Consider the following 26,659-nt stretch of genomic DNA (forward strand, 5'->3'; position numbering starts at 1 on the left):
TCTATGACTAACCAGGTCCCAATGAACTTGGGGCGGAGGGAGGGGATTTCTGGAGGACCATACCCCACACACCCCCTCACTTCCTGCCCTCTCTAGAAATCCAGATCTTCTACAAAAAGAACAGAGGGAAACTATGTGGACTAATGGGTTAAAATTTACATCTTGTTATGATCTCAAAGAGATTTTTTTAAATAAAACTGTGTATTGCTGGAATTTAACTCCTGACAAACTACAGTATTGAGAATGTATAAATATGTTTCAAATGTTTTCTTGAAATGCCAAGAACACAAAGGGACATTTTTATCATGCTGGGTGGGCATGTCAAAAGGCTAATATATATATATATATATATATTGGATTCAAATACATACATTGATACAGCAGGTTTTTAAAATTAATATTCATCATCATCTACCTTTCTTATTTGTATGCCGCCTTTCCATAGTTAAAACAATGCTCAAGGTGGCTTACAACATGACAATATTTAGATAATTACCAACATTACAGAAGTCACAAACAATAAATAAAACACATCAAAAAGTACACAACCAAATGGAAAACAATTTCCACATAAATCATAACATCTAAGAATACAGGATTAATATCAATCACAATTTAAATGACACGGATAAAAAAATAAAAGCATTTTTTTATAAAAACAAACACAACAAATGTTCAGTTGAAGGCAGAACTCTTTCTGGACACCCTATTAGAAAATGATTGTGGAAGATGACTTCAATAAATAATTACAGCAGCAAGATTGCTATCATGTTTACTTGGAGAAAGTGGTTTTCAAATCTGGAGAAGAGCAAAACTTCACAAGGTTAGAACCAACAATATGTGGGACACAAGGCCTCCTGTGAAACGGGTCGCAAGGCCTTGGCTGGAGAGTCTGCCACCCATAGTGGTTTCAAGAGTACCTCATTTGTTGTGCTGGGCTTAGTTTCTGTTATCACTGGGGAGGAAGCAGAACAGGGTCACCTGCTTGAGGAATATATGTGAGACACTTACAAAAATGTGCCCCTAGTCAAGATCTGTTGCTGGATTGCTGAATGAGAATAACATTCTTCCAATCGTTCCCTCTACACCAGGTGTGGCAAACTCCCAAGAGACTGTGATCTACTTACAGAGTTAAAAACTGGCAGTGACTTACCCCCTTTTTTGGGGTTCAGGTCAAAGTTGTTGAGCTTTTTTAGGAAGGGGGAAAGCTCCATTTTTGGGGGTGCAGGGCAAAAAAATTGAGCTTTTATTAGGGGAGCCAAAGTTGTTGATCTTCTTTGGGAGGAGCCAGGGATCTACCAGTGCTCTACCACAGACTTCCAGTGATCTACTGGTAGGTCAGGATCTACCTGTTGGACGTGCCTGCTCTATACAAATCAAAGTCTTAAAATAATACACATCCATTACTACCATATGTTTCTCTTCACTGTGAATTGTTTGATAGGATGTGACACTTGTTCCCTTACTGAAGCTCTTTCCACATTCCAAGCACTAATATAGCTTCACCCTGCCATGAGGGCATTAGGAAGAACTTCCTGACAGTAAGAGCTGTTCGGCAGTGGAATTTGCTGCCAAGGAGTGTGGTGGAGTCTCCTTCTTTGGAGGTCTTTAAGCAGTGGCTTGACAGCCATATGTCAAGAATGCTTTGATGGTGTTTCCTGCTTGGCAGGGGGTTGGACTGGATGGCCCTTGTGGTCTCTTCCAACTCTATGATTCTATGAGTTTTTTTATTGGGTGTGAGATTTTTCTTCTGACTTAAACTCTTTCCGCATTATTGGCACGGAATAGTTTCTCCCCACATGACCCATTGTGATGTTGATGGAGGTATGGGGCTTTATTAAAGCCTTTCCCACATTTAAAACCCTGATATGCTTTCGCCCCGTATGAACTGTTTGGTGGGAAGCTAGATTCCAGTTGAAGGTGAAGCTGTTTCCACATTTCTAGCATTAATATGGTTCCTCCCCGTGTGAATTCTTTCATGTAAATTGAGACTATCCTTCCGACTGAAGCTCTTTCCACATTCCAAGCACTGATAGGGTTTCTGCCCTGTATGAATTCTTTGATGCAGAATGAGACCTGCCCGCCTTGTGAAGCTCTTTCCACACTCTTGGCATTGAAATGGTATCTCCCCACTGTGAATTATTTGATGGGAAGTGAGACCTTCTTTCCAACTGAAGCTTTTTCCACATTCCAGGCACTGATATGGTTTATCCCCTGTATGAATTCTTTGATGGGAAGTGAGTTGGGTGCTCTGAATGAAGCTTTTCCCACATTCCGAGCACTGATAGGGTTTCTCCCCTGTATGAATCATCTGATGGGAAGTGAGATGGGAACTCTGACTGAAGCGCTTTCCACAATCTGAGCACTGATAGGGTTTCTCGCCACTGTGAATTCTCTGATGTTGACGGAGGTTTGTGATTTTATTAAAACTCTTTCCACATTCCAAGCATTGATATGGTTTCTCCCCTGTATGAATTTTTTGATGGGAAGTGAGACTTCCCTTCTGGCTGAATCTCTGTCCACATTCCAAGCACTCATATGGTTTTTCTCCTGTATGAATTATCTGATGGGAAGTGAGCTTTGCCCCCTGACTGAAGCTCTTTCCACACTCTGAGCACTGATATGGTTTCTCCCCTGTATGAATTATTTGATGAGAAGTGAGATTGGCCCTATGGCTGAAGCTCTTCCCACATTCCAAGCACTGATGTGGTTTCTCCCCTGTATGAATTTTTTGATGGGAAGTGAGACTGGCTCTCTGATTGAAGCTCTTTCCACACTCTGAGCACTGATATGGTTTCTCCCCTGTATGAACTCTCTGATGGTAAGTGAGACTGACCTTATGACTGAAGCTCTTTCCGCATTCTTCACATTTAAATGGTTTCTCTCCGGTATGAATTATTTGATGGGAAGTGAGATGGGAGTTCCGACAGAACCCCTTTCCACATTCCAAGCATTGAAATGGTTTTTGCCCTGTATGAATTCTTTGATGGAGCATGAGACCTGTCCTTTGTGTAAAGCTCTTTCCACACTCTGGGCATCGAAATGGTTTCTCTCCACTGTGAATTACTTGATGAGAAGTGAGACTTACCTTCTGGCTGAAGCTCTGTCCACATTCCCAGCACTGATACGGTTTCTCCCCTGTATGAATTCTCTGATGGGACGTGAGAATTGTCCTCTGACTGAAGCTCTTTCCACATTCCAAGCACTGATAGGGTTTCTCCCCCGTATGAATTCTCTGATGGGATGTGAGACTCCTCTTGAACTTGAAGCTCTTTCCACATTCAAAGCAATGATAAGGTTTATCCTTTGTATGAATTTTTTTATGGGAATTGAGAGTTTCCTTCTGATGGAATTTCTTTCCGCATTCCAAGCACTGATGTGGTTTCTCCCCTGTATGAATTCTTTGATGGGAAGTGAGACTCTCCTTCCGACTGAAGTTCTTTCCACATTCCAAGCATTGATAGGGCTTCTCCCCTGTGTGAATTATTTGGTGGACTGTGAGATGGGCCCTCTGACTAAAGCACTTTCCACATTCTAAACACTGATAGGGTTTCTCCCCTGTATGAATTATTTGGTGGACTGTGAGATGGGCCCTATGACTGAAGCTCTTTCCACATTCTAAGCACTGATAGGGTTTCTCCCCTGTATGAATTCTTTGATGGGAAGTGAGATAGGTGCTTACACTGAAACTCTTCCCACATTCTAAGCACTGATAGGGTTTCTCCCCACTGTGAGTTCTTTGATGGGCCGTGAATTTTGTACTTTGACTGAAGCTCTTTCCACACTCTTGGCATTTAAATGGTTTCTCCCCACGATGAATACTTTTATGTCGATGAAAGTTTGTGCTTGTATTAAAGCTCTTTCCACATTCTAAGCACTTATAGGGTTTCTCTCCTGTATGAATTCTTTGATGGGAAGAGAGAGTGGCGCTGTGACTGAAACTCTTTCCACATTCCAGACACTGATATGGTTTCTTCCCTGTATGAATAATTTGATGGCCCATGAGATGGGCGCTCCGACTGAAGCCCTTTCCACACTCCTGGCATTTAAATGGTTTCTCCCCGAGATGAATATTTTGATGTCGATGAAAATTTGCGCTTGCATTAAAGCTCTTTCCACATTCCAAGCACTGGTAAGGTTTTTCTCCTGTATGAATTCTTTGATGGGTCTTTAGGTTGGTCCTCTGACTGAAGCTCTTTCCACACTCCAAGCACTGATAGGGTTTCTCTCCTGTATGAATTCTTTGATGAGAAGTGAGAGTGGCACTGTGACTGAAGCTCTTCCCACATTCTGAGCAAGGATAGCCTTTCTTCCCACTGTGAGTTCTTTGATGGGAATGGGACCTCTGACTGGAGCTCTCTTCACACTCCCAGTCTTGATATGGCTTCTCCACTGTGTGGATTCTGTTGTGGTCTCCATTCTTCAATTCCAATCCATCACCACCTACAATGAAGAGAGAAACTAATTAGATCCTCAGGAAGAAACGGAGCCCCCAGTTATTGAACAATGCTAATGAACGTTTGTGAAAGAGGAAGAACGGAAGACGTCAGGTCTTTCTACGGCTGCGGGAGGCAGTGGAAGACAGGAGTGCCTGGCGTGCTCTGGTCCAGGGGGACACAAAGAGTCGGACACAACTAAACAACAACAATGAACTTTTGTGAAATAGAAAGAACGGAAAACATGCTGGTCACGGCCTTTGTTGATCAGCATTCACAGACATATTTGTGGGAACCAGAGGTTCAAAAAGCCTGGCTCTTTTCTAGGTCGGATTTTGTTTGCCACAATCATGAAATCCACTCCAATTCTAACATCGGTCTTCTCTTTCAAAAATGGGCAGAAGCAAAAACAAACCCAATAAGCTGACAGAAGTTACCTCAACTTCCTTAATAACTCTGCAGTCTGCATTTAAATAGACCTGGTTAGTTCAGACCACCCTGGTCATTCTGTTAAAAGCCATAACTTCCTCTCTCCACCTGGCCCAGAGCGGGGCCCGACAGACCTCATAAAAACTGCTGCTGCGGCTGCTGCTCAGCAAGGACTAGGGTATTTTGGGGGGGAATTGTTGGGTGTTTTTGCTGTTTTATTTTTATGTGGAAATCGTTCAGTTTCAATGTGTAGTTTTTCATGTGTTTTATTTATTTCTATGACTACTTTGATATATTTGTAATTATAATTATGTAAATTATCTTTACATATTGTAAGCCGCCTTGAGCATTGTTTTAACTGTGGAAAGGCAGCATACGAATAAAAAGATGATGAGAACATCTGGAGGAAGAATATTCACAGAGTAAATCCCTCCATTTGGGGTTCATGGTGGGGATGTTGGAATTCCAGACACTTGCTGAGCTCCATCAAAATATTGGCGATTCATCACATAGAGATACACATGGAATTTCAAAACAGATATTATGATCCAGCAGGGAGCCTTACCGAGAGAGTCCAGGATCCCACGATTCTCCTCCATGACTTCCTTATGCAGAGCTCTCTGGTCAGGATCCAACAACACCCATTCCTCGTCTGTGAAACTAACAGCGACATCTTCAAAGCACACTGGACCCTAAAAGAAAGAGGGAAATGTCCTCCTCTTAGACAACATAAAGATGCTCTACACCCCATTGCTCTGTGGTTGTCATGTTTGAATGGGATTGTTTTGTGCACATTTTAATTATGGATGCTTATTTTAACATCTTAGTGGAACTCTTTTATTGTGTGTTTTAATGATGAGTATTCATCCTTGTGGGGGGTGTGGGGTGATAGTACCCTTGGTGGGGGACACACCCTGCTCCTTCTGGGGTAGTTAGTCCACCTTTGGCCCCCATCCTGCACTCTGCTCTCACCTGTGGCTCCTGGAATCTGTCAGCATGAGATAGCAGCCACAATCTGTCAACGGCTTTGACTGGCCAGCTAAACCAGTTGAGACGAGCCAACAAGTCTCTAACCCTCAGTAAGATAGCAATGTGTCTTGCATGTGAAGATAGGCTTTGACAGATTGAGCGGATGAGACCAAGATGATGGTGGCTTCTGCATGTGTTTGTAGGAGGAAGAGAGGAGCAGATGGGGCTTGTCAACCTGGGAAGGGAACCCAACTGAGAGAAGGAAAACTTTGATCCTAAACCTCCTCTGCCTTGTAGGATCTCTTCAGGAGAAGAAAAGGCTAAGGAGTAAAACCTATACAAAACTGGAGTGTGGTCCCCAAAGTGGTTGGAGTCTTGTAGACCTACTTCCGGCAACTCATACAGCACAACCGATCTTGCTCTTCTTTCCTTAAGACCACATCAGCAAGGCCAAGGGTGAGGTTTTGTCATCTGGGCAGCCCAGGACCTCCATCCACACTGCCCAGGCTTGTGCCCCAGGGAGGTCAACTTACTAGTCTCTGCAGCCACAGCAGACTCTCAAGTCAGATGGAGGCCCAAAATAGCAATTCACTTTTCTGCAAATGGTGAAACACCACAATGTGCAGCTGATGAGGCTCGTTGGGTGAATCCTGGTCACTTTTTATGGTTGGCCAACTGCTTAGAAGCTGATATTAGCTTTCAGTGTTAGGTATATGAAGAAAACGGCAAACGCTGTCAAATAATACTAGTGCCATTTCAGCCTTTGTTAACAGCAACCTTGACCAAAGCCAAGAAAAGAGAGAAATTTGTTTAGGCCCAGAGTCACCTGGCTGCTCCATCCCTCGGCCACTTCCCTACAAGTCTCCTCCCCCCTACCTGATCTGGTTCCACAGCTGCTGCTTCCCCTTCGCCACCATGAAAAGAGGGGGGAGGAGGAGGAGGAGGTCTTGCTGCCATCGTTCCCTCACCTGCAAGAGACAAAGGGAAGTGGGAAACCCAGAACATATGATTCTCTCTGCGGTTCAGCTGTGCATCTCGAACTACAGACGAGCCTCAGAAAAATGTCTCACTTGCTAAGGGCATTTTTACATTTCTAGCCATTTCATATATATTTTTCTGTTAAAATACTGTCCCCGCTCCTCTGGGCTCTTGCTCTCATATAGATAAAGGTAAAGGGACCCCTGACCATCAGGTCCAGTCATGGACGACTCTGGCGTTGTGGCGCTCATCTCACTCTATAGGCCGAGGGAGCCGGCGTTTGTCCGCAGACAGCTTCTGGGTCATGTGGCCAGCATGACTAAGCCACTTCTGACAAACCAGAACAGCACAAGGAAATGCCGTTTACCTTCCCGCTGGAGTGATACCTATTTATCTACTTGCACTCTGATGTGCTTTTGAACTGCTAGGTGGGCAGGAGCTGGGACCGAGCAACGGGAGCTCACCCCGTTGCAGGGATTCAATCCGCCGACCTTCTGATCGGCAAGCCCTAAGCTCTGTGGTTTAGACCACAGTGCTACCTGCGTCCCATATGGTCTCCTATGTCTCCCCTCAAAACCTGAAAAGAACCCAATTATTAGTTTCAAAATCCACTATATATGACAGAGTAAAAACTCCTTCCTCCTTACCCATTGGCCTCTCCCTGGTGTCCAACGGAGTCCTCTCTGCCTCAGAGGAATTGGGGTCCAATTCTGCTAATAGTCCCTTTTCCTGAAAGAGCAACAAGGATTCAGAACAGAAAATGAAGGATTTGAAAGGGAACAGGAGATGCAAAGACTTTAGGATGCTTTCCATTAGTAGAGCATTTTGGAATAATCTCCCTCTTGGGAGTTTCCAGAGGAAAGTCTCTCTCACCTGCTTTCTCTCTTCCTGCTTCCTCTCCTCTGCCTGACTCAGGAGGAAACCTTCAGCCAGGGCCATTGCCTGGGAACTGGTCTCTGCTCCACATTCCCTCACCCAGCTCTCTATCTCCAGTGGAAGGACAGCCAGGAACTGCTCCAAGATCACCAGGTCCAGCATCTCAGCTTTCGTGTGCCTTTCTGGCTTCAGCCACTGATGGTCTAGTCGGTAGAACTGGCTGCAAACCTCACGGGGTCCTTCAGCCTCCTGGTAGCAGAACTGCCTGAGCTTCTGGCTCTGAACATTGGAGCAAAGAGTGTCTTCCTCACCCAGGATCCTTTGCAAGGAGTTTTGCCAGAATCCCCCACTGCTCCCAGTTTGCATATCATGGCTTCTTCCCGTTTCAGGGCCAGCTGAGTCTTGCTCCTCCATCTGGGCTCTCAGGAAGCCTCCAAGAGATCGGAGGGAATCCCTTGGTCTTCTGCCACGCTCTGTCTGTGCGAATCAGAGGTGCCAGCAAATCCTACAAAAGCAAATGTGTTGCTTTATTGTAAAATTGATAAACCATTAGAAGAAGTAAAACATTCCCTGGAAAAAACCTGCATGCTCAGAAAATCTAACTAACTACTGGTCAGTTTTCAAGATCCGTTTCAGTTGGGGTTTAGGCCCAGTTTTGACACCGAAATTGCTTTGGTCACCCTGTAGGATGACCTCTGTCTAGAGAGAGACATAATGGGAAACATGTTCCCATTAATTCTCCTTGACCTCTCAGCGGCTTTCGAGACCATTGACCTTGGAGGGTCTGATGACACACAGCTCAAACTGAAACTCAATGCAGGCAAGACTGAGGCTTTCTTAGTGGGTGGTTCCCTAGACCAGATGGCTTGGAGATCGCCTGCTCTTGATGGGGTTACCCTACCTCTGAAGGAGCGGGCTCATAGCTTGAGCAAACTCCTGGATCCTTTGCTGTCGCTTGAAGCTCAGGTGGCCTCAGTGCCCGGAGTGCCTTCCATCAGCTTCAGTTGGTGGCCCAGCAACATCCTTATTTGGACAAGGATAGCCTGACTACTGTTGTCTATGCTCTGGTAACCTCAAGGTTAGACTACTGCAATGCATTATATGTAGGGCTGCCTCCAAGGAAGGTTCGGAAACTTCAGCTGGTGCAGAATTCAGTGGCCAGGTTGCAAGACGGTTTGAGCATATGACACCGATCCTGGCCCAACTGCACTGGCTGTTTATTAGTTTCCGGGCCCAATTCAAAGTGCTGGTTTTGACCTACAAAGCCTTAAGCGGCTCAGGACTGCATACCTCAAGGACTGCCTCTTTCCATATGAACCTACCTGGACCCTGAGATCACCTTCTAATGCCTGGAGGGTGGCAACACAAGAAAGGGCCTTCTCTGCAGTGGCTCCCCATCACTGAACGCTCTCCCCAGGTAGGTAGCCGTGTTGGTCTGAGTTGAAGCAAAATAAAAAAATTCCTTCAGTAGCACCTTAAAGACCAACTAAGTTTTTATTTTGGTATGAGCTTTCGTGTGCATGCACCGAAAGCTCCGTGTATCTGAAGAAGTGTGCATGCACACGAAAGCTCATACCAAAATAAAAACTTAGTTGGTCTTTAAGGTGCTACTGAAGGAATTTTTTTATTTTGCTCTCCCCAGGGAGAGGCTCGCCTGGCATAGGAATTGGCTGCTATGCCCATATGTATTTACCTCTCTTATGGAGCTGCCCCAAAGCAGAAGTACTTCGGGTGCAGTGGTTAGAGTGCCAGACAAGGACCTCAGAGATTAAGGTTCAAATCCCCACTCAGTCTTGAAGATCTCTGGGTGACCTTGGAGTGAGTCCTCCTCGGAGACCCCCTGCGAATGGTGAAGAAGGAGAAGGAGAAGGAGGAGGAGGAGGAGGAGGAGGAGGAGGAGTAGTTTGGATTTGATATCCAGCTTTATCTTTGTCCATGGAGTTTTCTTGGCAGGGATACTGGAGTGGCTCGCCAGTTCCTTCTCCAGGTGGATCAAGTTTAGTCAAAACTCTCCACTATGACCTGTCCATCTTGGGTGGCCCTGCATGGCATAGCTCATAGCTTCTCTGAGTTATTCAAGCCCCTTCGCCACGACAAGGCATTGATCCATGAAGGGGTCCATGGGGTCACGAAGAGTCGGACACGACTAAGCGACTAAACAACAACCCCACTTTATCACTACCCGAAGGAGTCTCAAAGCGGCTAACAATCCATTTCCCTTCCTCCCCCACAACAAACACTCTGTGAGGTGAGTGGGGCTGAGAGACTTCAGAGAAGTGTGACTAGCCCAAGGTCACCCAGCAGCTGCATGTGGAGGAGCGGAGACACGAACCCGGTTCCCCAGATTACGAGTCTACCGCTTTTAACCACTACACCACACTGGCTCCCACTGGTGGTCAAAACCTGGGCTAGGAACCCCTTCCAAAGCCTGGGAGCCGGGTGCCCTGAAGGCTTTGCTTGCCAGTGCATGACCCCCCACCCCCTTCCTCTCAATCCCACTCTCGTCACCTGGCCTATGCCAGAGCAGCCGATTTGGGGGGACCCCCTTTGGGGTCTTGTCTGAAGGCAAATTCACTCTGGTGGGAGGGGAGGTACAGGAAGAAGACTCACCTGGTGGGTAACTTGTGCAGGGTGGTTGTAGGTAGGTAGTTAGTTAATGATTTAGGCACAGAGAAAACATGTGAACCAAAAGACTTTCTTTTTATTAAAGAAAGAAAAAAGCTGATTTTTTTTTAGAAAGTTAATCCAATAATGAATCTTACTCTCATCACCCTGCTAAAAATGCCCTCCCAATACACTATTCATTTACACATATATACAACATATGGTCATAATCGTCTCTTTGAATCCAATAAATGTATAATTGGTTAAGGAAATTCGATTTTGACTCTATATTTTCTTCATGAACCTGTGACTTCCCATCCTCTCCATAAAAGTCATTTTTTCATTAAACATATTACATAATTTTGTCATTGCTGTTTAGAAAACCATCATTGCTATATTAACGTCTGTTTCTTTAAAAGCAATTATTCCCAGAAATCATTCAAAGGCAACTACTATACCATATTTAGGGTATGGTAGCTATTTGCCAGGTATTTCAGTGATGTTTACGTTAAACATTTTTTAAAAAGTTCTAGGTATATATTGTTCCAAAACGCTTTGATTATTCCTGCAGGTCCACCATACGTAGAACATGGTACCAGTCCAGTTCTGGGCACCACAGTTCAAGAAGGATACCGACAAGCTGGAACATGTCCAGAAGAGGGCAACCAAAATGGTCAAAGTCCTGGAAACGATGCCTTATGAGGAACGGCTTAGGGAGCTGGGTATGTTTAGCCTGGAGACGAGAAGGTTAAGGGGTGAGATGATAGCCATGTTCAAATATATAAAAGGATGTCATATGGAAGAGGGAGAAAGGTTGTTTTCTGCTGCTCCAGGGAAGCGGACACGGAGCAACGGATTCAAATTTGTGTGGAGAGGGTAACAACGTTTAGATTTCTAGGCATTGAGTTACAGGAGGATCTGTCCTAGAGTGTTAATACAAGGGGGCTTGTGAAGAAGGCGCAGCAGAGACTGTATTTTTTGAGAATTTTAAGGAAAAACCATCTTCCACAAAAGCTGCTGCTTGCCTTCTATCACTGTGCCATACAGAGCGTGCTCACGTACGGTTTATGTGTGTGGTACGGAAGCTGTACTTCCCAGGACAGAGCAGGGCTGTGTAGAATTATTAAAACAGCAGAGAGCATTATTGGCTGCTCACTCACCACCTTAGAACAAATTTACACCACCAGGTGCCATAAAAAAGCACTAGATATATCAAGAGATCCAACGCACCCTGGCCACCATTTCTTTCAGCTCCTGCCATCGGGACGGAGATATAGAACTATGCAGGCAAGAACGAGCCGTCTCAGGAACAGTTTCTTCTCTAGAGCGATTTTGGCCTTAAATGGAAAGCCTGGACTTTGAAGTCATCTTATTTTACTTGTTATTTTGTATTATATTTACTGTTTTTAATTAGGTTTTTATAATTTTGGATTATGCGGAATTCTTTATCGGAGTGGATGTAGCAACCGAGTAATTTCGTTGTTCCCGCAAGGGGACAATGACAATAAAGATATCTTATCTTATATCTTATAAACTACAAGAAAGAAGATTCCACCTAAACATTAGGAAGAACTTCCTGACAGTAAGAGCTGTTCGACAGTGGAACTTGCTGCCAAGGAGTGTGGTGGAGTCTCCTTCTTTGGAGGTCTTTAAGCGGAGGCTTGACAGGCATATGTCTGGAATGCTTTGATGGTGTTTTCTGCTTGGCAGGGGGTTGGACTGGATGGCCCCTGTGGTCTCTTCCAACTCTATGATTCTACCACCTGCTTTCCACATCGCCAACAGATATATGGCATGTTTTTATACATTTCAGAAAGCTTTTGGGCCCTGCCAAAAATGTTGCAGTTTCTGCTGTCTCCTGGTCTCCTTGATCTCCCAGAAAAAAAGACGCAGTAGCAATGCTGGAGCGACCGGTAAGGAGAAAAAATGTCCCCCCCCTCTTCAACTCTTTATGGAGAGTCGAGGGCTTTATCCGCAGCCTCTCCTCCCCCCCCCCGCCCAAGACCCCTCCCTCCCCAACGGGGCAAGCAAGAAGAGGAAGGAGAGCTCTGGCCCCCTCCCTGGTTTGGCCGCAAAGGAGGGCAGGGAATGTCTACACTCAGATTAGGCGCCCCCCATGCATGATCCGACCAGCCCCCCCCCATCCTCCTCCCCTGCAGGCAGCCCTGGGACCCCCACCTCCCCATTGCACCCAAAGGGAAAGGGAGGCCAGACTCACCCCCAGACAGAGAGAGGGAGACCCAAGCAGAGAGGGGCCTTGGCTGGGGAGGACCTGCCCCCCCCCGCACCTCCACTTCCTGTCCTCTCTAGGAATCCAGCTCTCTTCCTTTTAACTCTTGGCAAGCCGAGCACAACCGGAGCACCGCTCTCTCTCCTCCTCGTGCATCCCCCACCCCCCCAGAGATGCATTTATTTATTGTTTATTGACATTTATGGAAACATATTTATTGACGTTTCATTGTAACTGACTTCCATGCAAGCATGCACACCTTTTGCAAGCTTCTATTTCGGGATGCACTTTCTTGGTGTGTGGCGATCAAGGGCAGAAATCCAGGGATGGAGAAGTGAGTGAGTCCTGATACTTTGAAAGGAGAAGCGCAGGAAAGCCTTGCACCTCCGGAAAAACGGGCATTCCTTAAATGGGATATTGTGCCTTAAACTGCACCTCATTGACACCCCTATTACTATACAGTGGTACCTTGGTTTATGAACACAATTGGTTCCGGAAGTCTGTTCATAAACTGAAGCGTTCATAAACTGAAGCGAACTTTCCTATTGAAAGTAATGGAAAGTGGATTAATCTGTTCCAGACGGTCCTCAGGGTACTTAAACTGAAGCGTTCATAAACTGAAGCGAACTTTCCCATTGAAAGTAATGGAAAGTGGATTAATCCGTTCCAGACGGGTCCGCGGAGTACTTAAACTGAAGTGTTCATAAACTGAAGCATGGGTGTAATTGGTTCCGGAAGTCTGTTCATAAACTGAAGCGTTCATAAACTGAAGCAAACTTTCCCATTGAAAGTAATGGAAAATGAATTAATCCGTTCCAGATGGGTCCGCAGTGTTCATAAACCGAAAATTCATAAACCGAGGTGTTCATAAACCGAGGTTCCACTGTACTATAATCTGAAGAAGTGTGCATGCAAACTTAGTTGGTCTCTAAGGTGCTACTGGAAGGAATTTTTTCATTTTTTGCTTCGACTACGTCAGACCAACACGGCTACCTACCTGTAACTTATACTATGCTATACTACACCCCTTTTCCTCTCCTTATCCAAAGTGACACACACACACACCCCTGGTAGATAAGCGTAGAGCGCTTGCGCTGACCTTTCCATTCATAAAACAGCTGGCCAATCACCAGGCCCAACCGTCAAACTAGCAGCCAATAAAGTCCCCTTATGTTGACAGCTACTGATATCCCATCCAATCAGAGTTACGGAACAGGTACTGCAGCCCCACTGGGAATAAGGGAACGTGAGAACAGGCACTCAAAACCACTTTTGCTACATTTGTAGCGAAAACCTTTAGGAATTAATATAAAATAACTCCAGGGAGGGATTTACACCATTCCAATGTTGTTCTAATCAGAAAGAGGGGGAAGGAAGTCAAGTTTTCAAATGTCAAAATGAATGTAAAATCAGTTAAATGTGTGTGTGTGTATGAAAGGTTTTGGTTTTTTTTAAAGAAGTGTTTCCCCCCTGTGTGGGCCCCAGAGTTTCAGTTGGGCCACACTGGCTGGCCCTGAGTCTCATAGTTGCTGGGCCTAAGTTGCCCTTGCATGCCCTTGCATGAAGTCTTGGGCTTGCAATCTGGGGAAAAGGAATACTGCCTGCTGGGGAGCAGGCAGTCTGGGGAGGCCCCCTAGATTTAGAGGCCCTAGGCTTCAGCCTACTTAGCCTATACATAAATCCAGCCCTGGGTCTATTCTTATCTGTAAATGAACTTACATTTGAAACAATGAAGAAGTCAAAGTGAATTTCCTGGGACACATTTTATTCAATCTCACCTACAATTCTGTGTGCTGAACACACACCAAACACATAGCTAATATGAAATTCCTGGGAGTTATAGTCTCCAAACAACATTAAACTTGTGCCAGCAGGTTAATGGAAATTTATGATACTTTAGCAGTGCAGATCACTGTGAATAAAATGGCGCATTTCTACTGTTACATTAAATCTTAAAATATATTACGGTTTGATACAGAAGTAGCAACACTCCATCAAAAATGGAACCTGAAAAAGTTGCACCAAAGGAACATAAAGAAGACACATAAAAGGAATGTTTAAAAAACAACAACTTTAAAATACATTCCAGTATGGGTGTGTTTTGCAGGGTGTGTGCTTCCAATGCAGGGTGTGTACAAAGTCTCCTTGGCATTCCAGGCCCCCCAACTTCAGATTTCTTGACCTAAATAACTGGGCTGCCTATAACCAAGCAGGTTAAAGGGTGTGATGTGATTTCTGTGACAATGGCTTAATTCTGATTTAGAAGCCAGGTGTCACAGTCCAGGCACCAAGACTGTGATCTGCCGGACTGCCAGTGTGGTGTAGTGGTTAAGAGCGGTGGACTCGTAATCTGGTGAACTGGGTTCGATTTCCCGCTCCTCCACATGCAGCTGCTGGGTGACCTTGGGCTACAGTAGTGAAACTTCTTTGAAGTCTCTCATCCCCACTTACCTCACAGAGTGTTTGTTGTGGGAGAGGAAGGGAAAGGAGAATGTTACCCGCTTTGAGACTCCTTCTGGGAGTGATAAAGCGGGATATCGAATCCAAACTCCTCCTCCTCCTCCTCCTCTTCTTCTTCCCCTTCCTCTTTGGATGCAGCAAAGCCCAGCGTCATGGCCTCTGTCTCTGGAGCAATGCGACATCCTTTCAAGAAATTCTGAAACTGTTCACTGGGCTGCATAAACAATCATCTGTATTTAATGATTTTTTAAAGATTATGGGTTATATTTTGTGGAGTGGGACCTGGGAGGTAAGAGAGAAGCTCAACCTTGGGGGTGAAGTAAAGTATTTTGGCATCAGCTGTGCTATTTTTCTAGAAAAAAGATGCCGGAACTGAGTTCACAGGATTTCCACAGGAAAGCGAGGGAGCAATTCATAATGGACGGTTACAATCTTGATTGGTTCCCTCATATGTGGTTAGTAGAGAGACTTAAGCTGGATAAAAAGCTGGTACAGAGCAAGAAAAGACAGACTTTGAAACTCCACAGTGCACAGATGATGCAAAATGTATAAACCATTGCTGAAATTTGAGACTGAAGAACAGGTGAAAGGGGCAAAAACTCTGGTTATAATATACAGTGGGAACAGTGGGAACTTATGTGGACTGAGGAGTTAGAATTTACATTTTGTTGTGATCTCAAAGAGATTTCTCATAAAGTGACGTCGCTGGTATTTAACTCCCGAAAAACTTTTCAGAATGTATAAAGATGTTTCAAATGTTTACTGGGAATCCCAAGAACACAAAGGGACATTTTATCATGCTGGGTGGACATGTAAAAAGGCTAGAATACATTTTGGATTCAAATACATACATTGATACAGCAGATTTTGAAAGTTAATATTCAGTTGAAGCCAGGCCCTCTTTCTGGACACACAATTAGGAAAGGACTGCATGGCCCTTGTGGTCTCTTCCAACTCTATGATTATGGAAGATTACTTCAATATACGATTTCAGCAGCAAGATTGCTATATACACAAAGATGAAAAGATACAGGTCAACCCACTACATAGAGGAATGGCTGATGAAACTATTGGAGTTGGCTCAAATGGCAAAGTTAACATGCTTAATTAGAGAAAAATCATCACTGACATTTATTAAGGATTTCAGCTTCCTATGGCGTTTTTCTGTGAAAGAGAAAATGAACTTTTAATATCTGGATTTACCGGTTTAGAGAAGATAGAACACTTGGATCTGAATGAGTAAATAATGTGTTTTGCTGCAGGACAGAGAGCCAGAAATCCTTTAATCCCCCCCTTCCATTAATCTTTTCCTCTCTTTCTCTTCTAACTACAAGAAAGAAGATTCCGCCTAAACATTAGGAAGAACTTCCCGACAGTAAGAGCTGTTCGGCAGTGGAACTTGCTACCAAGGAGTGTGGTGGAGTCTCCTTCTTTGGAGGTATTTAAGCGGAGGCTTGACAGCCATATGTCAAGAATGCTTTGATGGTGTTTCCTGCTTGGCAGGGGGTTTGACTGGATGGCCCTTGGGGTCTCTTCCAACTCTATGATTCTATGATTCTTTTGCGTGAACACGAAAAAGGGTTGAAGCACTATTAGCAAGCATAGCAAGAGGGTTGTTACTCCTTGTGAATTGGATCTGCTTCCGCATATTGCTGAATATCCCTCGAAACCCTCAGTTTACACCAGTCCAGGTATTGACACTGGTACGTCCTTCAAAGGGGGGGGAAGATACCTGGGAGGAATGACAATACCTGGGAGCCATAACCCAGAAGTTGGCACATCACATACCCAGCTGAGTAACAGGTTGGCCTAACTTTGTTCCCACAGTCACCACCACCACGTATCCAGAGTTGTTGAAACAGCAAAACGTTTCCCCAGTTGCAACCTCAAGACCACTGACGCCTGACCTGCGCTCAAAATAAGGGTCAGGTATTAACTGCCCTGTAGACGAGCAGAATAAATTTCTGACTTCTCTATGTCTTCTCCATGCACATATTCAAATAATTTATTATTATTATTATTATTATTATTATTATTATTATTATTATTATTATTATTTCTACAGTCGTATAAAACCTTTATGCATTATTTGTTTCGGGTTCTTTTGGAGATATCAAAACAAAGATTCACTCCTGCACCTTTGAATAACCACTCTTTAACTTGCCACCTGTTGCCTCTCCATTGACTGGAATAGGGACAGTATTTTTGGCATTTGCTAAAGTAACACACAGGGATGCGGGCGGCGCTGTGGTCTAAACCACAGAGCCTAGGGCTTGCCAGTCGGAAGGTCGGCGGTTTGAACGGGGTGAGCTCCCGTTGTTTTGTCCCAGCTTCTGCTCACCTAGCAGTTCAAAAGCACGTCAAGGTGCAAGTACATAAATAGGTACTGCACCAGCGGGAAGGTAAACGGCATTTCCGTGCGCTGCTCTGGTTCACCAGAAGCGGCTTTGTCATGCTGGCCACACGACCCGGAAACAGTCTGCGGAAAAATGCCGGCTCCCTCGGCCAGTGTGGTGTAGTGGTTAGGAGCGGTAAACTCATAATCTGGGGACCGGGTTCAAGTCTCCGCTCCTCCACATGCAGCTGCTGGGTTACCTTGGGCTAGTCACACTTCTCTGAAGTCTCTCAGCCCCACTCACCTCACAGAGTGTTTGTTGTGGGGGAGGAAGGGAAAGGAGAATGTTAGCCTCTTTGAGACTCCTTTGGGTAGTGATAAAGCGGGATATCAAATCCAAACTCTTCTTCTTCTATAGAGCGAGATGAGCGCCGCAACCCCAGAGTTGTTCGTGACTGGACTTAACTGTCAGGGGCACCTTTACCTTTAAAGTAACACACTCCTTATTTCTGGTTACAGGTAGGTAGCCGTGTTGGTCTGGGTCGAAGTAAAATAAAAAAATTCCTTCAGTAGCACCTTAAAGACCAACTAAGTTTTTATTTTGGTATGAGCTTTCGTGTGGTATGAGCACACGAAAGCTCATACCAAAATAAAAACCTAGTTGGTCTTTAAGGTGCTACTGAAGGAATTTTTTTATTACTCTCCTTATTTGTTCCACACTTCAGTTGGAAGGTCACCTGCTTGAGGAATATACGTGAGACACTGTCAAAAATGCCCCTCTGGTCAAGTTCTCTTGCTGGGTTGCTGAATGACAAGAACATTCTTCCAGTCCTTGCCCACATACTAATCAAAGTCTCCCAAAATTAAAATCCTATATATACCTATTGCGACGAAACTGGCCCCCTTACCCAATCTCTTTCCACATTCCATGCGCTGATATGGCTTCTTGCTGCTGTGAGTTTTTTTGATTGGGTGTGAGATTGAAACTCCTTCCATATTCTTGGCACTGAAATAGTTTCTGCCCTCGGTGACTAATGTTATGTTGATGGAAGTATGTGCTTTTATCAAAGCCTTTCCTACATTTCAAGCACTGATACGCTGTCCCTCGGTATGAATTTCTTTATGGGAAGCTAGACTCCTCTTGGAAGAGAAGCTGTTCCCACATTTTTAATACGGTCCGTGCCCTATATGAGTTTTTTGATGAAGCATGAGACCTGCCCTCCTTCTGAAGGTCTTTCCACACTCTTGACATCGAAATGGTGTCTCCCCGCTGTGAATTATTTGATGGGAATTGAGACCTTCTTTCCAACTGAAGCTCTTTCCGCATTCCAAACACTGATAAGGTCTCTCCCCAGTATGGATTCTTTGATGGGAAGTGAGATTGTGGTTGTGACTGAAGCTCTTTCCGCATTCCAAGCACTTATATGGTCTCTCCCCTGTATGAATCATCTGATGGGAAGTGAGATGGTTGGTCGTCCTGAAGCTCTTTCCACATTCCAAGCACTGATAAGGTTTCTCCCCTGTATGAATTTTTTGATGGGAAGTGAGACTTGCCTTCTGGCTGAAGCTCTGTCCGCATTCCAAGCACTCATACGGTTTCTCTCCTGTATGAATTATTTGATGGGATGTGAGCTGCACCCTCTGACCGAAGCTCTTTCCACACTGCAAGCACTGATAGGGTTTCTCCCCTGTATGAATTCTCTGGTGGGATGTGAGATTGGCCCTGTGACTAAAGCTCTTTCCACATTCCGGGCACTGATATGGTTTCTCCCCTGTATGAATTCTCTGATGGGATGTGAGACTTACCTTATGATTGAAGCTCTTTCCACATTCTTGGCATTTAAATGGTTTCTCCCCTGTATGAATTCTTTGATGGTAAGTGAGATAGGAGTTCCGACTGAAGCTCTTTCCACATTCCAAGCATTGAAATGGTTTCTGCCCTGTATGAATTCTCTGATGGAGCATGAGACCTTCCTTCCTTGTGAAGCTCTTTCCACACTCTGGACACTGAAATGGCATCTCCCCACTGTGAATTATTTGATGGGAAGTGAGCCTTGCCTTCTGGATGAAGCTCTGTCCACATTCCAAGCACTTATATGGTTTCTCTCCTGTGTGAATCATTTGATGGGAAGTGAGATGGGAGTTGCGACTAAAGCTCTTTCCACACTCAAGGCATTGAAAAGGTTTCTCCCCTGAATGAATTATTTGGTGGGTAGTGAGATTCACCCTCTGACTGAAACTCTTTCCACAATCCAAGCACTTATAGGGTTTCTCCCCGCTGTGAGTTCTTTGATGGGCATTGAATTTTGTGCTCTGACTGAAGCTCTTTCCACACTCTTGGCATTTAAAGGGTTTCTCCGCAAGATGAATTCTTTGATGTCGATGGAAGCTTGTGCTTCTATTAAAGTTCTTCCCACATTCCAAGCATTGATAGGGATTCTCACCTGTGTGAATTATTTGATGGGAAGCAAGACTACTCTTCCACCTGAATCCCTTTCCACATTCCAAGCACTGATATGATTTCTCCTCACGGTGAATACTTTTATGTCGATGGAAGTTTGGTAGTGTATTAAAGTTCCACCCGCATTCCAAGCACCGATAAGGTTTCTCTCCAGTATGAATTCTTTGATGGGAAGTGAGAGTGGCGCTACGAGTGAAGATCTTCCCACATTCTGAGCACTGATAGCTTTTCTTCCCACTGTGCTTTATTTGATGGGAACGGGAGCTCTGACTGAAGCTCTCTTCACACTCCCTGTCTTGATATGGATTCTCCACTGAGTGGATTCTGTTGTGGTCTCCATTCTTCATTTCCAATTCATCACCACCTACAACGAAGAGAGAAACTAATTAGATCCTCAGGAAGAAATGGAGCCCCCAATTATTAAACAATGCTAATGAACATTTCCCCCAGTAGTTTGTGGTGCTGAAGGAGACTCTTGAGAGTCCCATGGACTGCAAGAAGATCAAACCTATCCATTCTGAAGGAAATCAGCCCTGAGTGCTCACTGGAAGGACAGATCCTGAAGCTGAGGCTCCAATACTTTGGCCACCTCATGAGAAGAGAAGAATCCTTGGAAAAGACCTTGATGTTGGGAAAGATGGAGGGCACTAGGAGAAGGGGACGACAGAGGACGAGATGGTTGGACAGTGTTCTCGAAGCTACGAACATGAGTTTGACCAAACTGCGGGAGGCAGTGCAAGACAGGAGTGCCTGGCGTGCTATGGTCCATGGGGGTCACAAAGAGTCAGACACAACTAAATGACTAAACAACAATAATGAACTTTTGTGAAATAGAAAGAATGGAAAACATCAGGTCTTTCTACAGAGGTCACGGCTTTTGTTGACCAGCATTCACAGACCTATTTATGGGAACCTGAGGTCAAAACGTCTGGCTCTTTTCTAGGACGGATTTTTGTTGCCACAATCATGAAATCCACTCCAACTCTAACATTGGTCTTCCATTTGAGAAATTGTTGTTGTTGTTTAGTTGTTTAGTCGTGTCCGACTCTTCGTGACCCCCTGGACCAGAGCACGCCAGGCACTCCTGTCTTGCACTGCCTCCCGCAATTTGGTCAGACTTGTGTTCGTAGCTTCGAGAACACTGTATATTTGAGAAATGGGCAGAGGCTAAAACAAAAACCCCAAACCTGACAGAAGTTACTTGAACTTCCCTAACAACTCTGTGAGTGTTGCCTCCAAAATGTTATGGGAAGGGTGACTGTCACTCCAGGAGGCCGTTTTCCCCCTTAGGTCTGTTCTCAACTGTCGAGTGAGAGAGAGATTTTCCGTGAGAGCAGCTTCTGCTTGTTTTATGTTGCTACGTGCCTCAGAATAAGTCTATAAAGTCTCATATAGATATAAGCAGTTTAAGTCACTCTTAAGACTTAATTTAACAGTATTATTTAATGTTGAATTATTTTGGTTTTTTGAGTGTAGCTTATTAAGTCTTGAATAACTAATGGATAAATGCACAAATAATCAAAATCAATACAGAGTGTGTATATAAAATTATAATAGATACCACACATAAATGTGTTTTAGTATATAAAGTAATGTAATGAGTGGTCAAAATATTAACATCAGTTTCTGAGGGAGAACCCTTTTTCTGCCTCAGGTTGTTTGACCCTGAAGCATATACAGTTAAAATTGTAAAAACATGTGGTAAAGGTTCGGGATATTTAAACTGCGAATTGGGAAATGAAGTAAAGCAAATCAAGAGTGTAAGATGTTCTTTATGTACCACATATAAATTGTAATATTCTGAATCAAATAATATTTAGGAGTCAAACAACCTGAGGCAACGTCTGCGCATATAAATACCACACTGTGAAGCCGACATTTAAGAAGGCCTGGTTAGTTCAGACCAGGCTGGTCATTATTTAAAAAGGCATAACTGGAAGAAGAATATTCACAGAGAAAACAGTTGATATCCCTCCATTTGGCGTTCACAGTGGGGATGTTGGAATTCCAGACACTTGCTGAGCTCCATCAAAATATTGGTGGTTCATCACATAGAGCTATGCATGGAATTTCAAAACAGATATTGTGATCCAGCAGGGAGCCTTACCGAGAGAGTCCAGGATCCCACGATTCTCCTCCATGACTTCCTTATGCAGAGCTCTCTGGTCAGGATCCAGCAACACCCATTCCTCGTCTGAGAAACGAACAGCGACATCTTCAAAGCACACTGGACCCTAAAAGAAAGAGGGACATGTCCTCCTCTTAGACAACATAAAGATGCTCTACACCCCATTGCTCTGTGGTTGTCATGTTTGAATGGGATTGTTTTGTGCACATTTTAATTATGGATGCTTATTTTAACATCTTAGTGGAACTCTTTTATTGTGTGTTTTAATGATGAGTATTCATCCTTGTGGGGTGTGTGGGGTGATAGTACCCTTGGTCATGGACACATCCTGCTCCTTCTGGGGTAGTTAGTCCACCTTTGGCCCCCATCCTGCACTCTGCTCTCAGCATGAGACAGCGGCCACAATCCAGGAACGGCTTTGACTGACCGGCTAAACCAGGTGAAGGGAACCAATGGGTCTTCAACCCTCAATGAGTTCGGGACTTCCCCGTCCATGCTAAGACTAGTTTCAGCACATTGAGCGGAAGAGACCAGGAGTAGGTCCCACAGTCAAGTTGGTGGTTGCTCCCTGTGCTGCAGAGGGAAGAGAGGAGCAGACGGGGCTCATCCAGCTGGGAAGGGAGTCCAACAAAGAGAAGAAAAACTTTGATCTTTTGACCTCCTCTGCCTTGTGGGATATCTTGGAGAGAAGAAAAGGCTACGGAGTAAAGCCAACACAAATCTGGAATGGAGTCCCTAAGGCGGTTGGATGGAGGCTTGTGTGCCTCACGTCTTACTCTGCTTTCCTTTGGACCACATCAGAGAGCCTGAGAGGCGAGTATTATCCTCTGAGTAGCCCAGGACCTCCATCCACATTGCCCAGGCTTGTGCCCCAGGGAGGTCAGTTTACTGGTATCTGCAGCCACGGCAAAGGCTGTGATTCTCCAAGCGTTTGACTTCACCCCCAGAGGCGCACTCCATTGTCTCTCGAGACAGACCGAGGCCAACAACAGCAATTCACCTTGCAAATAGGTGGAGCGCCACAATGTGCACCTGAGTTAGATGAATCCTAGCACCCTTTTAAGGTTTGTCAGCTGCTTGGAAAATTCAATACATGTACAGAAATCGTGAAGAGCCACTTTGACAGAAGCCAAGGAAAGGAGAGAGATTTGTTTGGCTCAAAAGCAAACTGGCTGCCCCACCCCTCGGCCTCTTTCCCCACATGTTTCCATCCCCCTACCTGATCTGGTTCCACAGCCGCTGCTTCCCCTTCACCACCATGAAAAAAGGGAGGAGGAAGTCTTGCTGGCATCGTTCTCTCACCTGCAAGAGACAAAGGGAAGTGGGAAACCCAGAACATCTGCTTCTCTCTGCGGTTCAGGTGTGCATCTCAAACTACAGACGAGCCTCAGAGAAAGTCTCACCTGCTAAGGTTGTACCCATTTCATATGCCACTAAATATTACAGAGAAAAAGCTCCTCCTTCCTTACCCAGTGGTCTCTCTCTGGTGTCCAACAGGGTCCTCTCTGCCTCAAAGGAATTGGGGCCTATTTCTGGTAACAGATTCTTTCCCTGAAAGAGCAACAAGGATTCAAAAGAGAAAATGAGGGATTAGAGAATAAAAAAACTTTAGGGGTATCAGATCTGATTCCTTGGGTGCTGCCCAAAAAAGGATGGGCCATTACTAGAGAATGTTCAGAGCCCCTTGGGAGTATCCGGGGTGGGGGGATCTCTCTCACCTGCTTCCTCTCCTCTGCCTGACTCAGGAGGAAACCTTCAGCCAGGGCCACCGCCTGGGAACTGGTCTCTGCTCCACATTCCCTCACCCAGCTCTCCATCTCCAGGGGAAGGACAGCCAGAAACTGCTCCAAGATCACCAGGTCCAGCATCTCAGCTTTCGTGTGCCTTTCTGGCTTCAGCCATTGATGGTCAAGGTCGTAGAATCGACCACAAACCTCTTGGGGTCCTTTGGCCTCCTGGTGGCAGAACTGCCTGAACTGTTGGCTCGGCACATCGGAGCAAAGAGTGTCTTCCTCACCCAGGATCCTTTGCATGGAGTTTTCCCAGAATCCCCCACTTTCCTCAGTTTGAGTGGCATGGCTTCTTCCCGCTTCAGGGCCAGCTGAGTCTTGCTCCTCCATCTGGGCTCTCAGGAAACCTCCAAGATATCAGAAGGAATCTCTGGGTCTTCTGCTATGTTCTGTCTGTATGAATCAGAGGTGCCAGTAAATCCTACAAAAGCAAATGTGTTGCTCTGTTGTAAAATTGAAACAACATCAGGAAAAGTAAAACATTCATTGAACAAGCCTTCATGCTCAGAAAATCGAACTAACTCCTGGCCAAATAAAAAAATTCCTTCAGTAGCACCTTAAAGACCAACTAAGTTTTTATTTTGGTATGAGCTTTCGTGTGCATGCACACTTCGTCAGATACATGCACACAAAAGCTCATACCAAAATAAAAACTTAGTTGGTCTTTAAGGTGCTACTGAAGGAATTTTTTAATTTTGCTTCGACTCAGACCAACACGGCTACCTACCTGTAACTATAACTACTGGCCAGCCACTAATCCCCCTTTCCTGAGCAAGATCCTGGGTTTTTTTTTTTTTGGGGGGGGGTCACTGACCAGATGCAGGTGCTCTTAGAGGAAACCGATTCCCTTGAAACCTACAGATCGCCCTGTATGATGACCTCTGTCCAGAGAGACACATAATGGGAAACATGGCCTTGTTAATTCCCCTCAACCTCTCTGCCCCAGTTAGGGGTGGGTGACTCCCTTTTGCGCTGGTCCTGGTCCTACTGGGATGGGCATTCCCAGATGGGGTTGCTTGGGGGGGGCTTTTCAGCCCAGGGGAGCCTTCAATGTGGGGCTGTTCAACATCTGTATGAAACCTCATGAAGAGGAGGAATACTCTCCCTCCTCAACTCTTTATTGAGATTACATGGCTGTATCTGCAGCCTCCCCCCCCCCACAAAGACCCCTCCCTCCCACGGGCCAAGCGGCGCCCGGGTGCCAAGCAAGAAGAGCGGGGAGAGCCCTGGCAGCCTCGCCCCCTCCCTGGCTTGTCTGCACCCAGATTGGGGGCGCCCCATGCATGCTCTGACCAGGCCCCCCGGCACCCTCCCCCCCTTGCAGGCAGCCCTGGGACCCCCACATCCCCATTGCACCCGGAGGGAAAGGGACGCCAGACTCACCCCCAGGCAGAGAGAGGGAGACGGAAGCAGGGAGGGGCTTGGGCGAGGGAGGACTTTGCCCCCCCCCGCACCTCCACTTCCTGTCCTCTCTAGGAACCCAGCTCTGTTCCTCTTAACCTTAGTCACGCTGGCCACATGACCCGGAAGCTGTCAGAGGTCAGAAGCAGGAGCAGCAGCAGCTGGAAGGGGGGAAGAAGCCTCCCTTCCTCCCCCCCTCTCTCCCCCCCCCCCCAATGAAGGAGCTGGGGATGTTTAGCCTGGAAAAGAGGAGACCGAGAGGCCATCCGATAGAGCCATCTTCCAGTATCTCAAGGGCTGCCATGCGGAAGAGGAAACAAAATTTAAAAAATTCCTTCCAGTGGCACCTTAGAGACCAGCTCAGTTTGTCATTTGTCTCTAAGGTGCTACTGGAAGGAATTGTTTTTTTTTATTTTGTTTCGACTCCGCCAGACCAAGACGGCTACCTACCTGTACCTAGAACTAGGGGAGGAGAAGCAGACTCTTCTCTCCCTCCCCAAACCTCCCAATTCTGTGGCCCTTCCTCCTCCTCCTCTCCAGGCCTTCTCTCTTCCAAAAAGGAGGAGGGAGATCCTTCCCCTCTGACCTTCCCCCTTTTTCTTTTCTTTTTAAAAATCTTGTTTCCTCTCTAGGAAGTGGAGCTCATTGATGCAGGGGGAGGAATAAGTGGCAAAAGGGGATCCCCCCCCCCATCCTCCTCCCAGAAAACATAATTTTCCTTCCTTCCAAACCAGCTCTATAATTCCATTTCTTTTCTGAAAAGGTCTCCGTTTCCATCCCCTTCAGCGACACGGAAAAGACCCACCCCCCAATCTCTGAAAAGACTCTCCCTTGGGGCACGAAGGTCGCACAGTTTGACTCCCCCTGGCCTGCATTTCAGGATCTGGGTGCGAGTCAGGAGGGGGTCTCGTCCTCGGAGCGGGGATCCAAAAGAGGGGTGCAACTGCCCTCCCCCCTCCTGAACAAAGGCCAAGTTCAAACACCAGCCCCTATTTTAGGAAGGACCCCTAAGAAGGACTCTGGACTCCCCCTGAGGGTTGTCCTCAATTACTGCTCCAAGACCCACAACTCCGGTCTACTCTGCAGGGGACACCCTACGCCTCTGTTGTAACGGGGACACCCTAAGCCACGTGGGGAAATGGGTGGGGAAATGAATGGACCCCCCTCTCCTGGCAAAGGAATGAAAGATAGGAAGGGGGAGGACTTTTGGGGAGGTGGGGGGGGTCTCTTTCCCTGCCGCCTCCGGGGATCGAAGCTGGGAGATTATCAGGAAAGAAACAGGATATTCAGAGCTTGTTTGGAAGGAGGAGAATTTGTGACTTCTGGGAGGGAGGGGGGCGTCACTCATTCCTCCCCAAGGGTCAGTGAGCTCCGCTTCCTAGAGAGGCAGGGAGGTTGGGAGGGGGGGAGCCAAGAGGGGAGGGGGAGGGGCCGCCATTCACATTCCCGGAAGAGCAGCAGGTCGGCAGAGGAGGAGGAGGAGGGAAAAGAGGTGCGAAATACAGTATATCTATATATTTGGGGGGCGGGGGCGGGAGAGAGATAAAGACGCGCTTTTGCTC

At 45.9% G+C, this 26,659-nt stretch overlaps 2 protein-coding genes across 3 annotated transcripts; both read right to left on the bottom strand.

Moving 5' to 3' along the window:
- Positions 1-398: 398 nt before the first annotated feature.
- LOC118081137 (uncharacterized) lies at positions 399-12,600 on the bottom strand. The gene is made up of 7 exons (XM_088663693.1): positions 12,511-12,600; positions 9,382-11,025; positions 7,686-8,193; positions 7,460-7,541; positions 6,711-6,802; positions 5,431-5,557; positions 399-4,443 (listed from the first exon to the last, which is right to left on the bottom strand). Exons 3-7 carry the CDS (start codon positions 8,100-8,102, stop codon positions 1,904-1,906), a joined length of 3,258 nt encoding a protein of 1,085 aa, XP_088519819.1. The 5' UTR covers positions 8,103-8,193; positions 9,382-11,025; positions 12,511-12,600; the 3' UTR covers positions 399-1,903.
- Positions 12,601-17,950: 5,350 nt separating this feature from the next.
- Positions 17,951-25,201, bottom strand: LOC118081125 (uncharacterized). 2 transcript variants are annotated; one of them, XM_060271124.2, is made up of 6 exons: positions 25,080-25,201; positions 23,625-24,117; positions 23,376-23,457; positions 23,126-23,208; positions 21,886-22,012; positions 17,951-20,142 (listed from the first exon to the last, which is right to left on the bottom strand). In XM_060271124.2, exons 2-6 carry the CDS (start codon positions 24,024-24,026, stop codon positions 18,485-18,487), a joined length of 2,352 nt encoding a protein of 783 aa, XP_060127107.1. In that variant the 5' UTR covers positions 24,027-24,117; positions 25,080-25,201; the 3' UTR covers positions 17,951-18,484. The 2 variants fall into 2 exon arrangements, with proteins under 2 accessions (XP_060127107.1, XP_060127108.1); XM_060271125.2 differs by having other exon boundaries at positions 23,625-24,139; positions 25,080-25,110.
- Positions 25,202-26,659: the final 1,458 nt, after the last annotated feature.

The sequence above is a fragment of the Zootoca vivipara genome, chromosome 2, assembly GCF_965207765.1.
Source record: "Zootoca vivipara chromosome 2, rZooViv2.hap1.1, whole genome shotgun sequence".
In the NCBI taxonomy this organism is placed as follows: domain Eukaryota; kingdom Metazoa; phylum Chordata; class Lepidosauria; order Squamata; family Lacertidae; genus Zootoca; species Zootoca vivipara.

What these genes read in the sequence shown, in the direction of transcription:
- LOC118081137 (XM_088663693.1), bottom strand. Translation starts at nt 8,102, where the DNA reads ATGGAGGAGCAAGACTCAGCTGGCCCTGAAACGGGAAGAAGCCATGAT. An exon ending in CACCAGGGAGAGGCCAATGG is followed by an intron (nt 6,803 to 7,459) that starts GTAAGGAGGAAG and finishes TGTCTCTTGCAG; the next exon opens with GTGAGGGAACGATGGCAGCA. An exon ending in TGGGATCCTGGACTCTCTCG is followed by an intron (nt 4,444 to 5,430) that starts GTAAGGCTCCCT and finishes TCTTCATTGTAG; the next exon opens with GTGGTGATGGATTGGAATTG.
- LOC118081125 (XM_060271124.2), bottom strand. Translation starts at nt 24,026, where the DNA reads ATGGAGGAGCAAGACTCAGCTGGCCCTGAAGCGGGAAGAAGCCATGCC. An exon ending in CACCAGAGAGAGACCACTGG is followed by an intron (nt 23,209 to 23,375) that starts GTAAGGAAGGAG and finishes TGTCTCTTGCAG; the next exon opens with GTGAGAGAACGATGCCAGCA. An exon ending in TGGGATCCTGGACTCTCTCG is followed by an intron (nt 20,143 to 21,885) that starts GTAAGGCTCCCT and finishes TCTTCGTTGTAG; the next exon opens with GTGGTGATGAATTGGAAATG.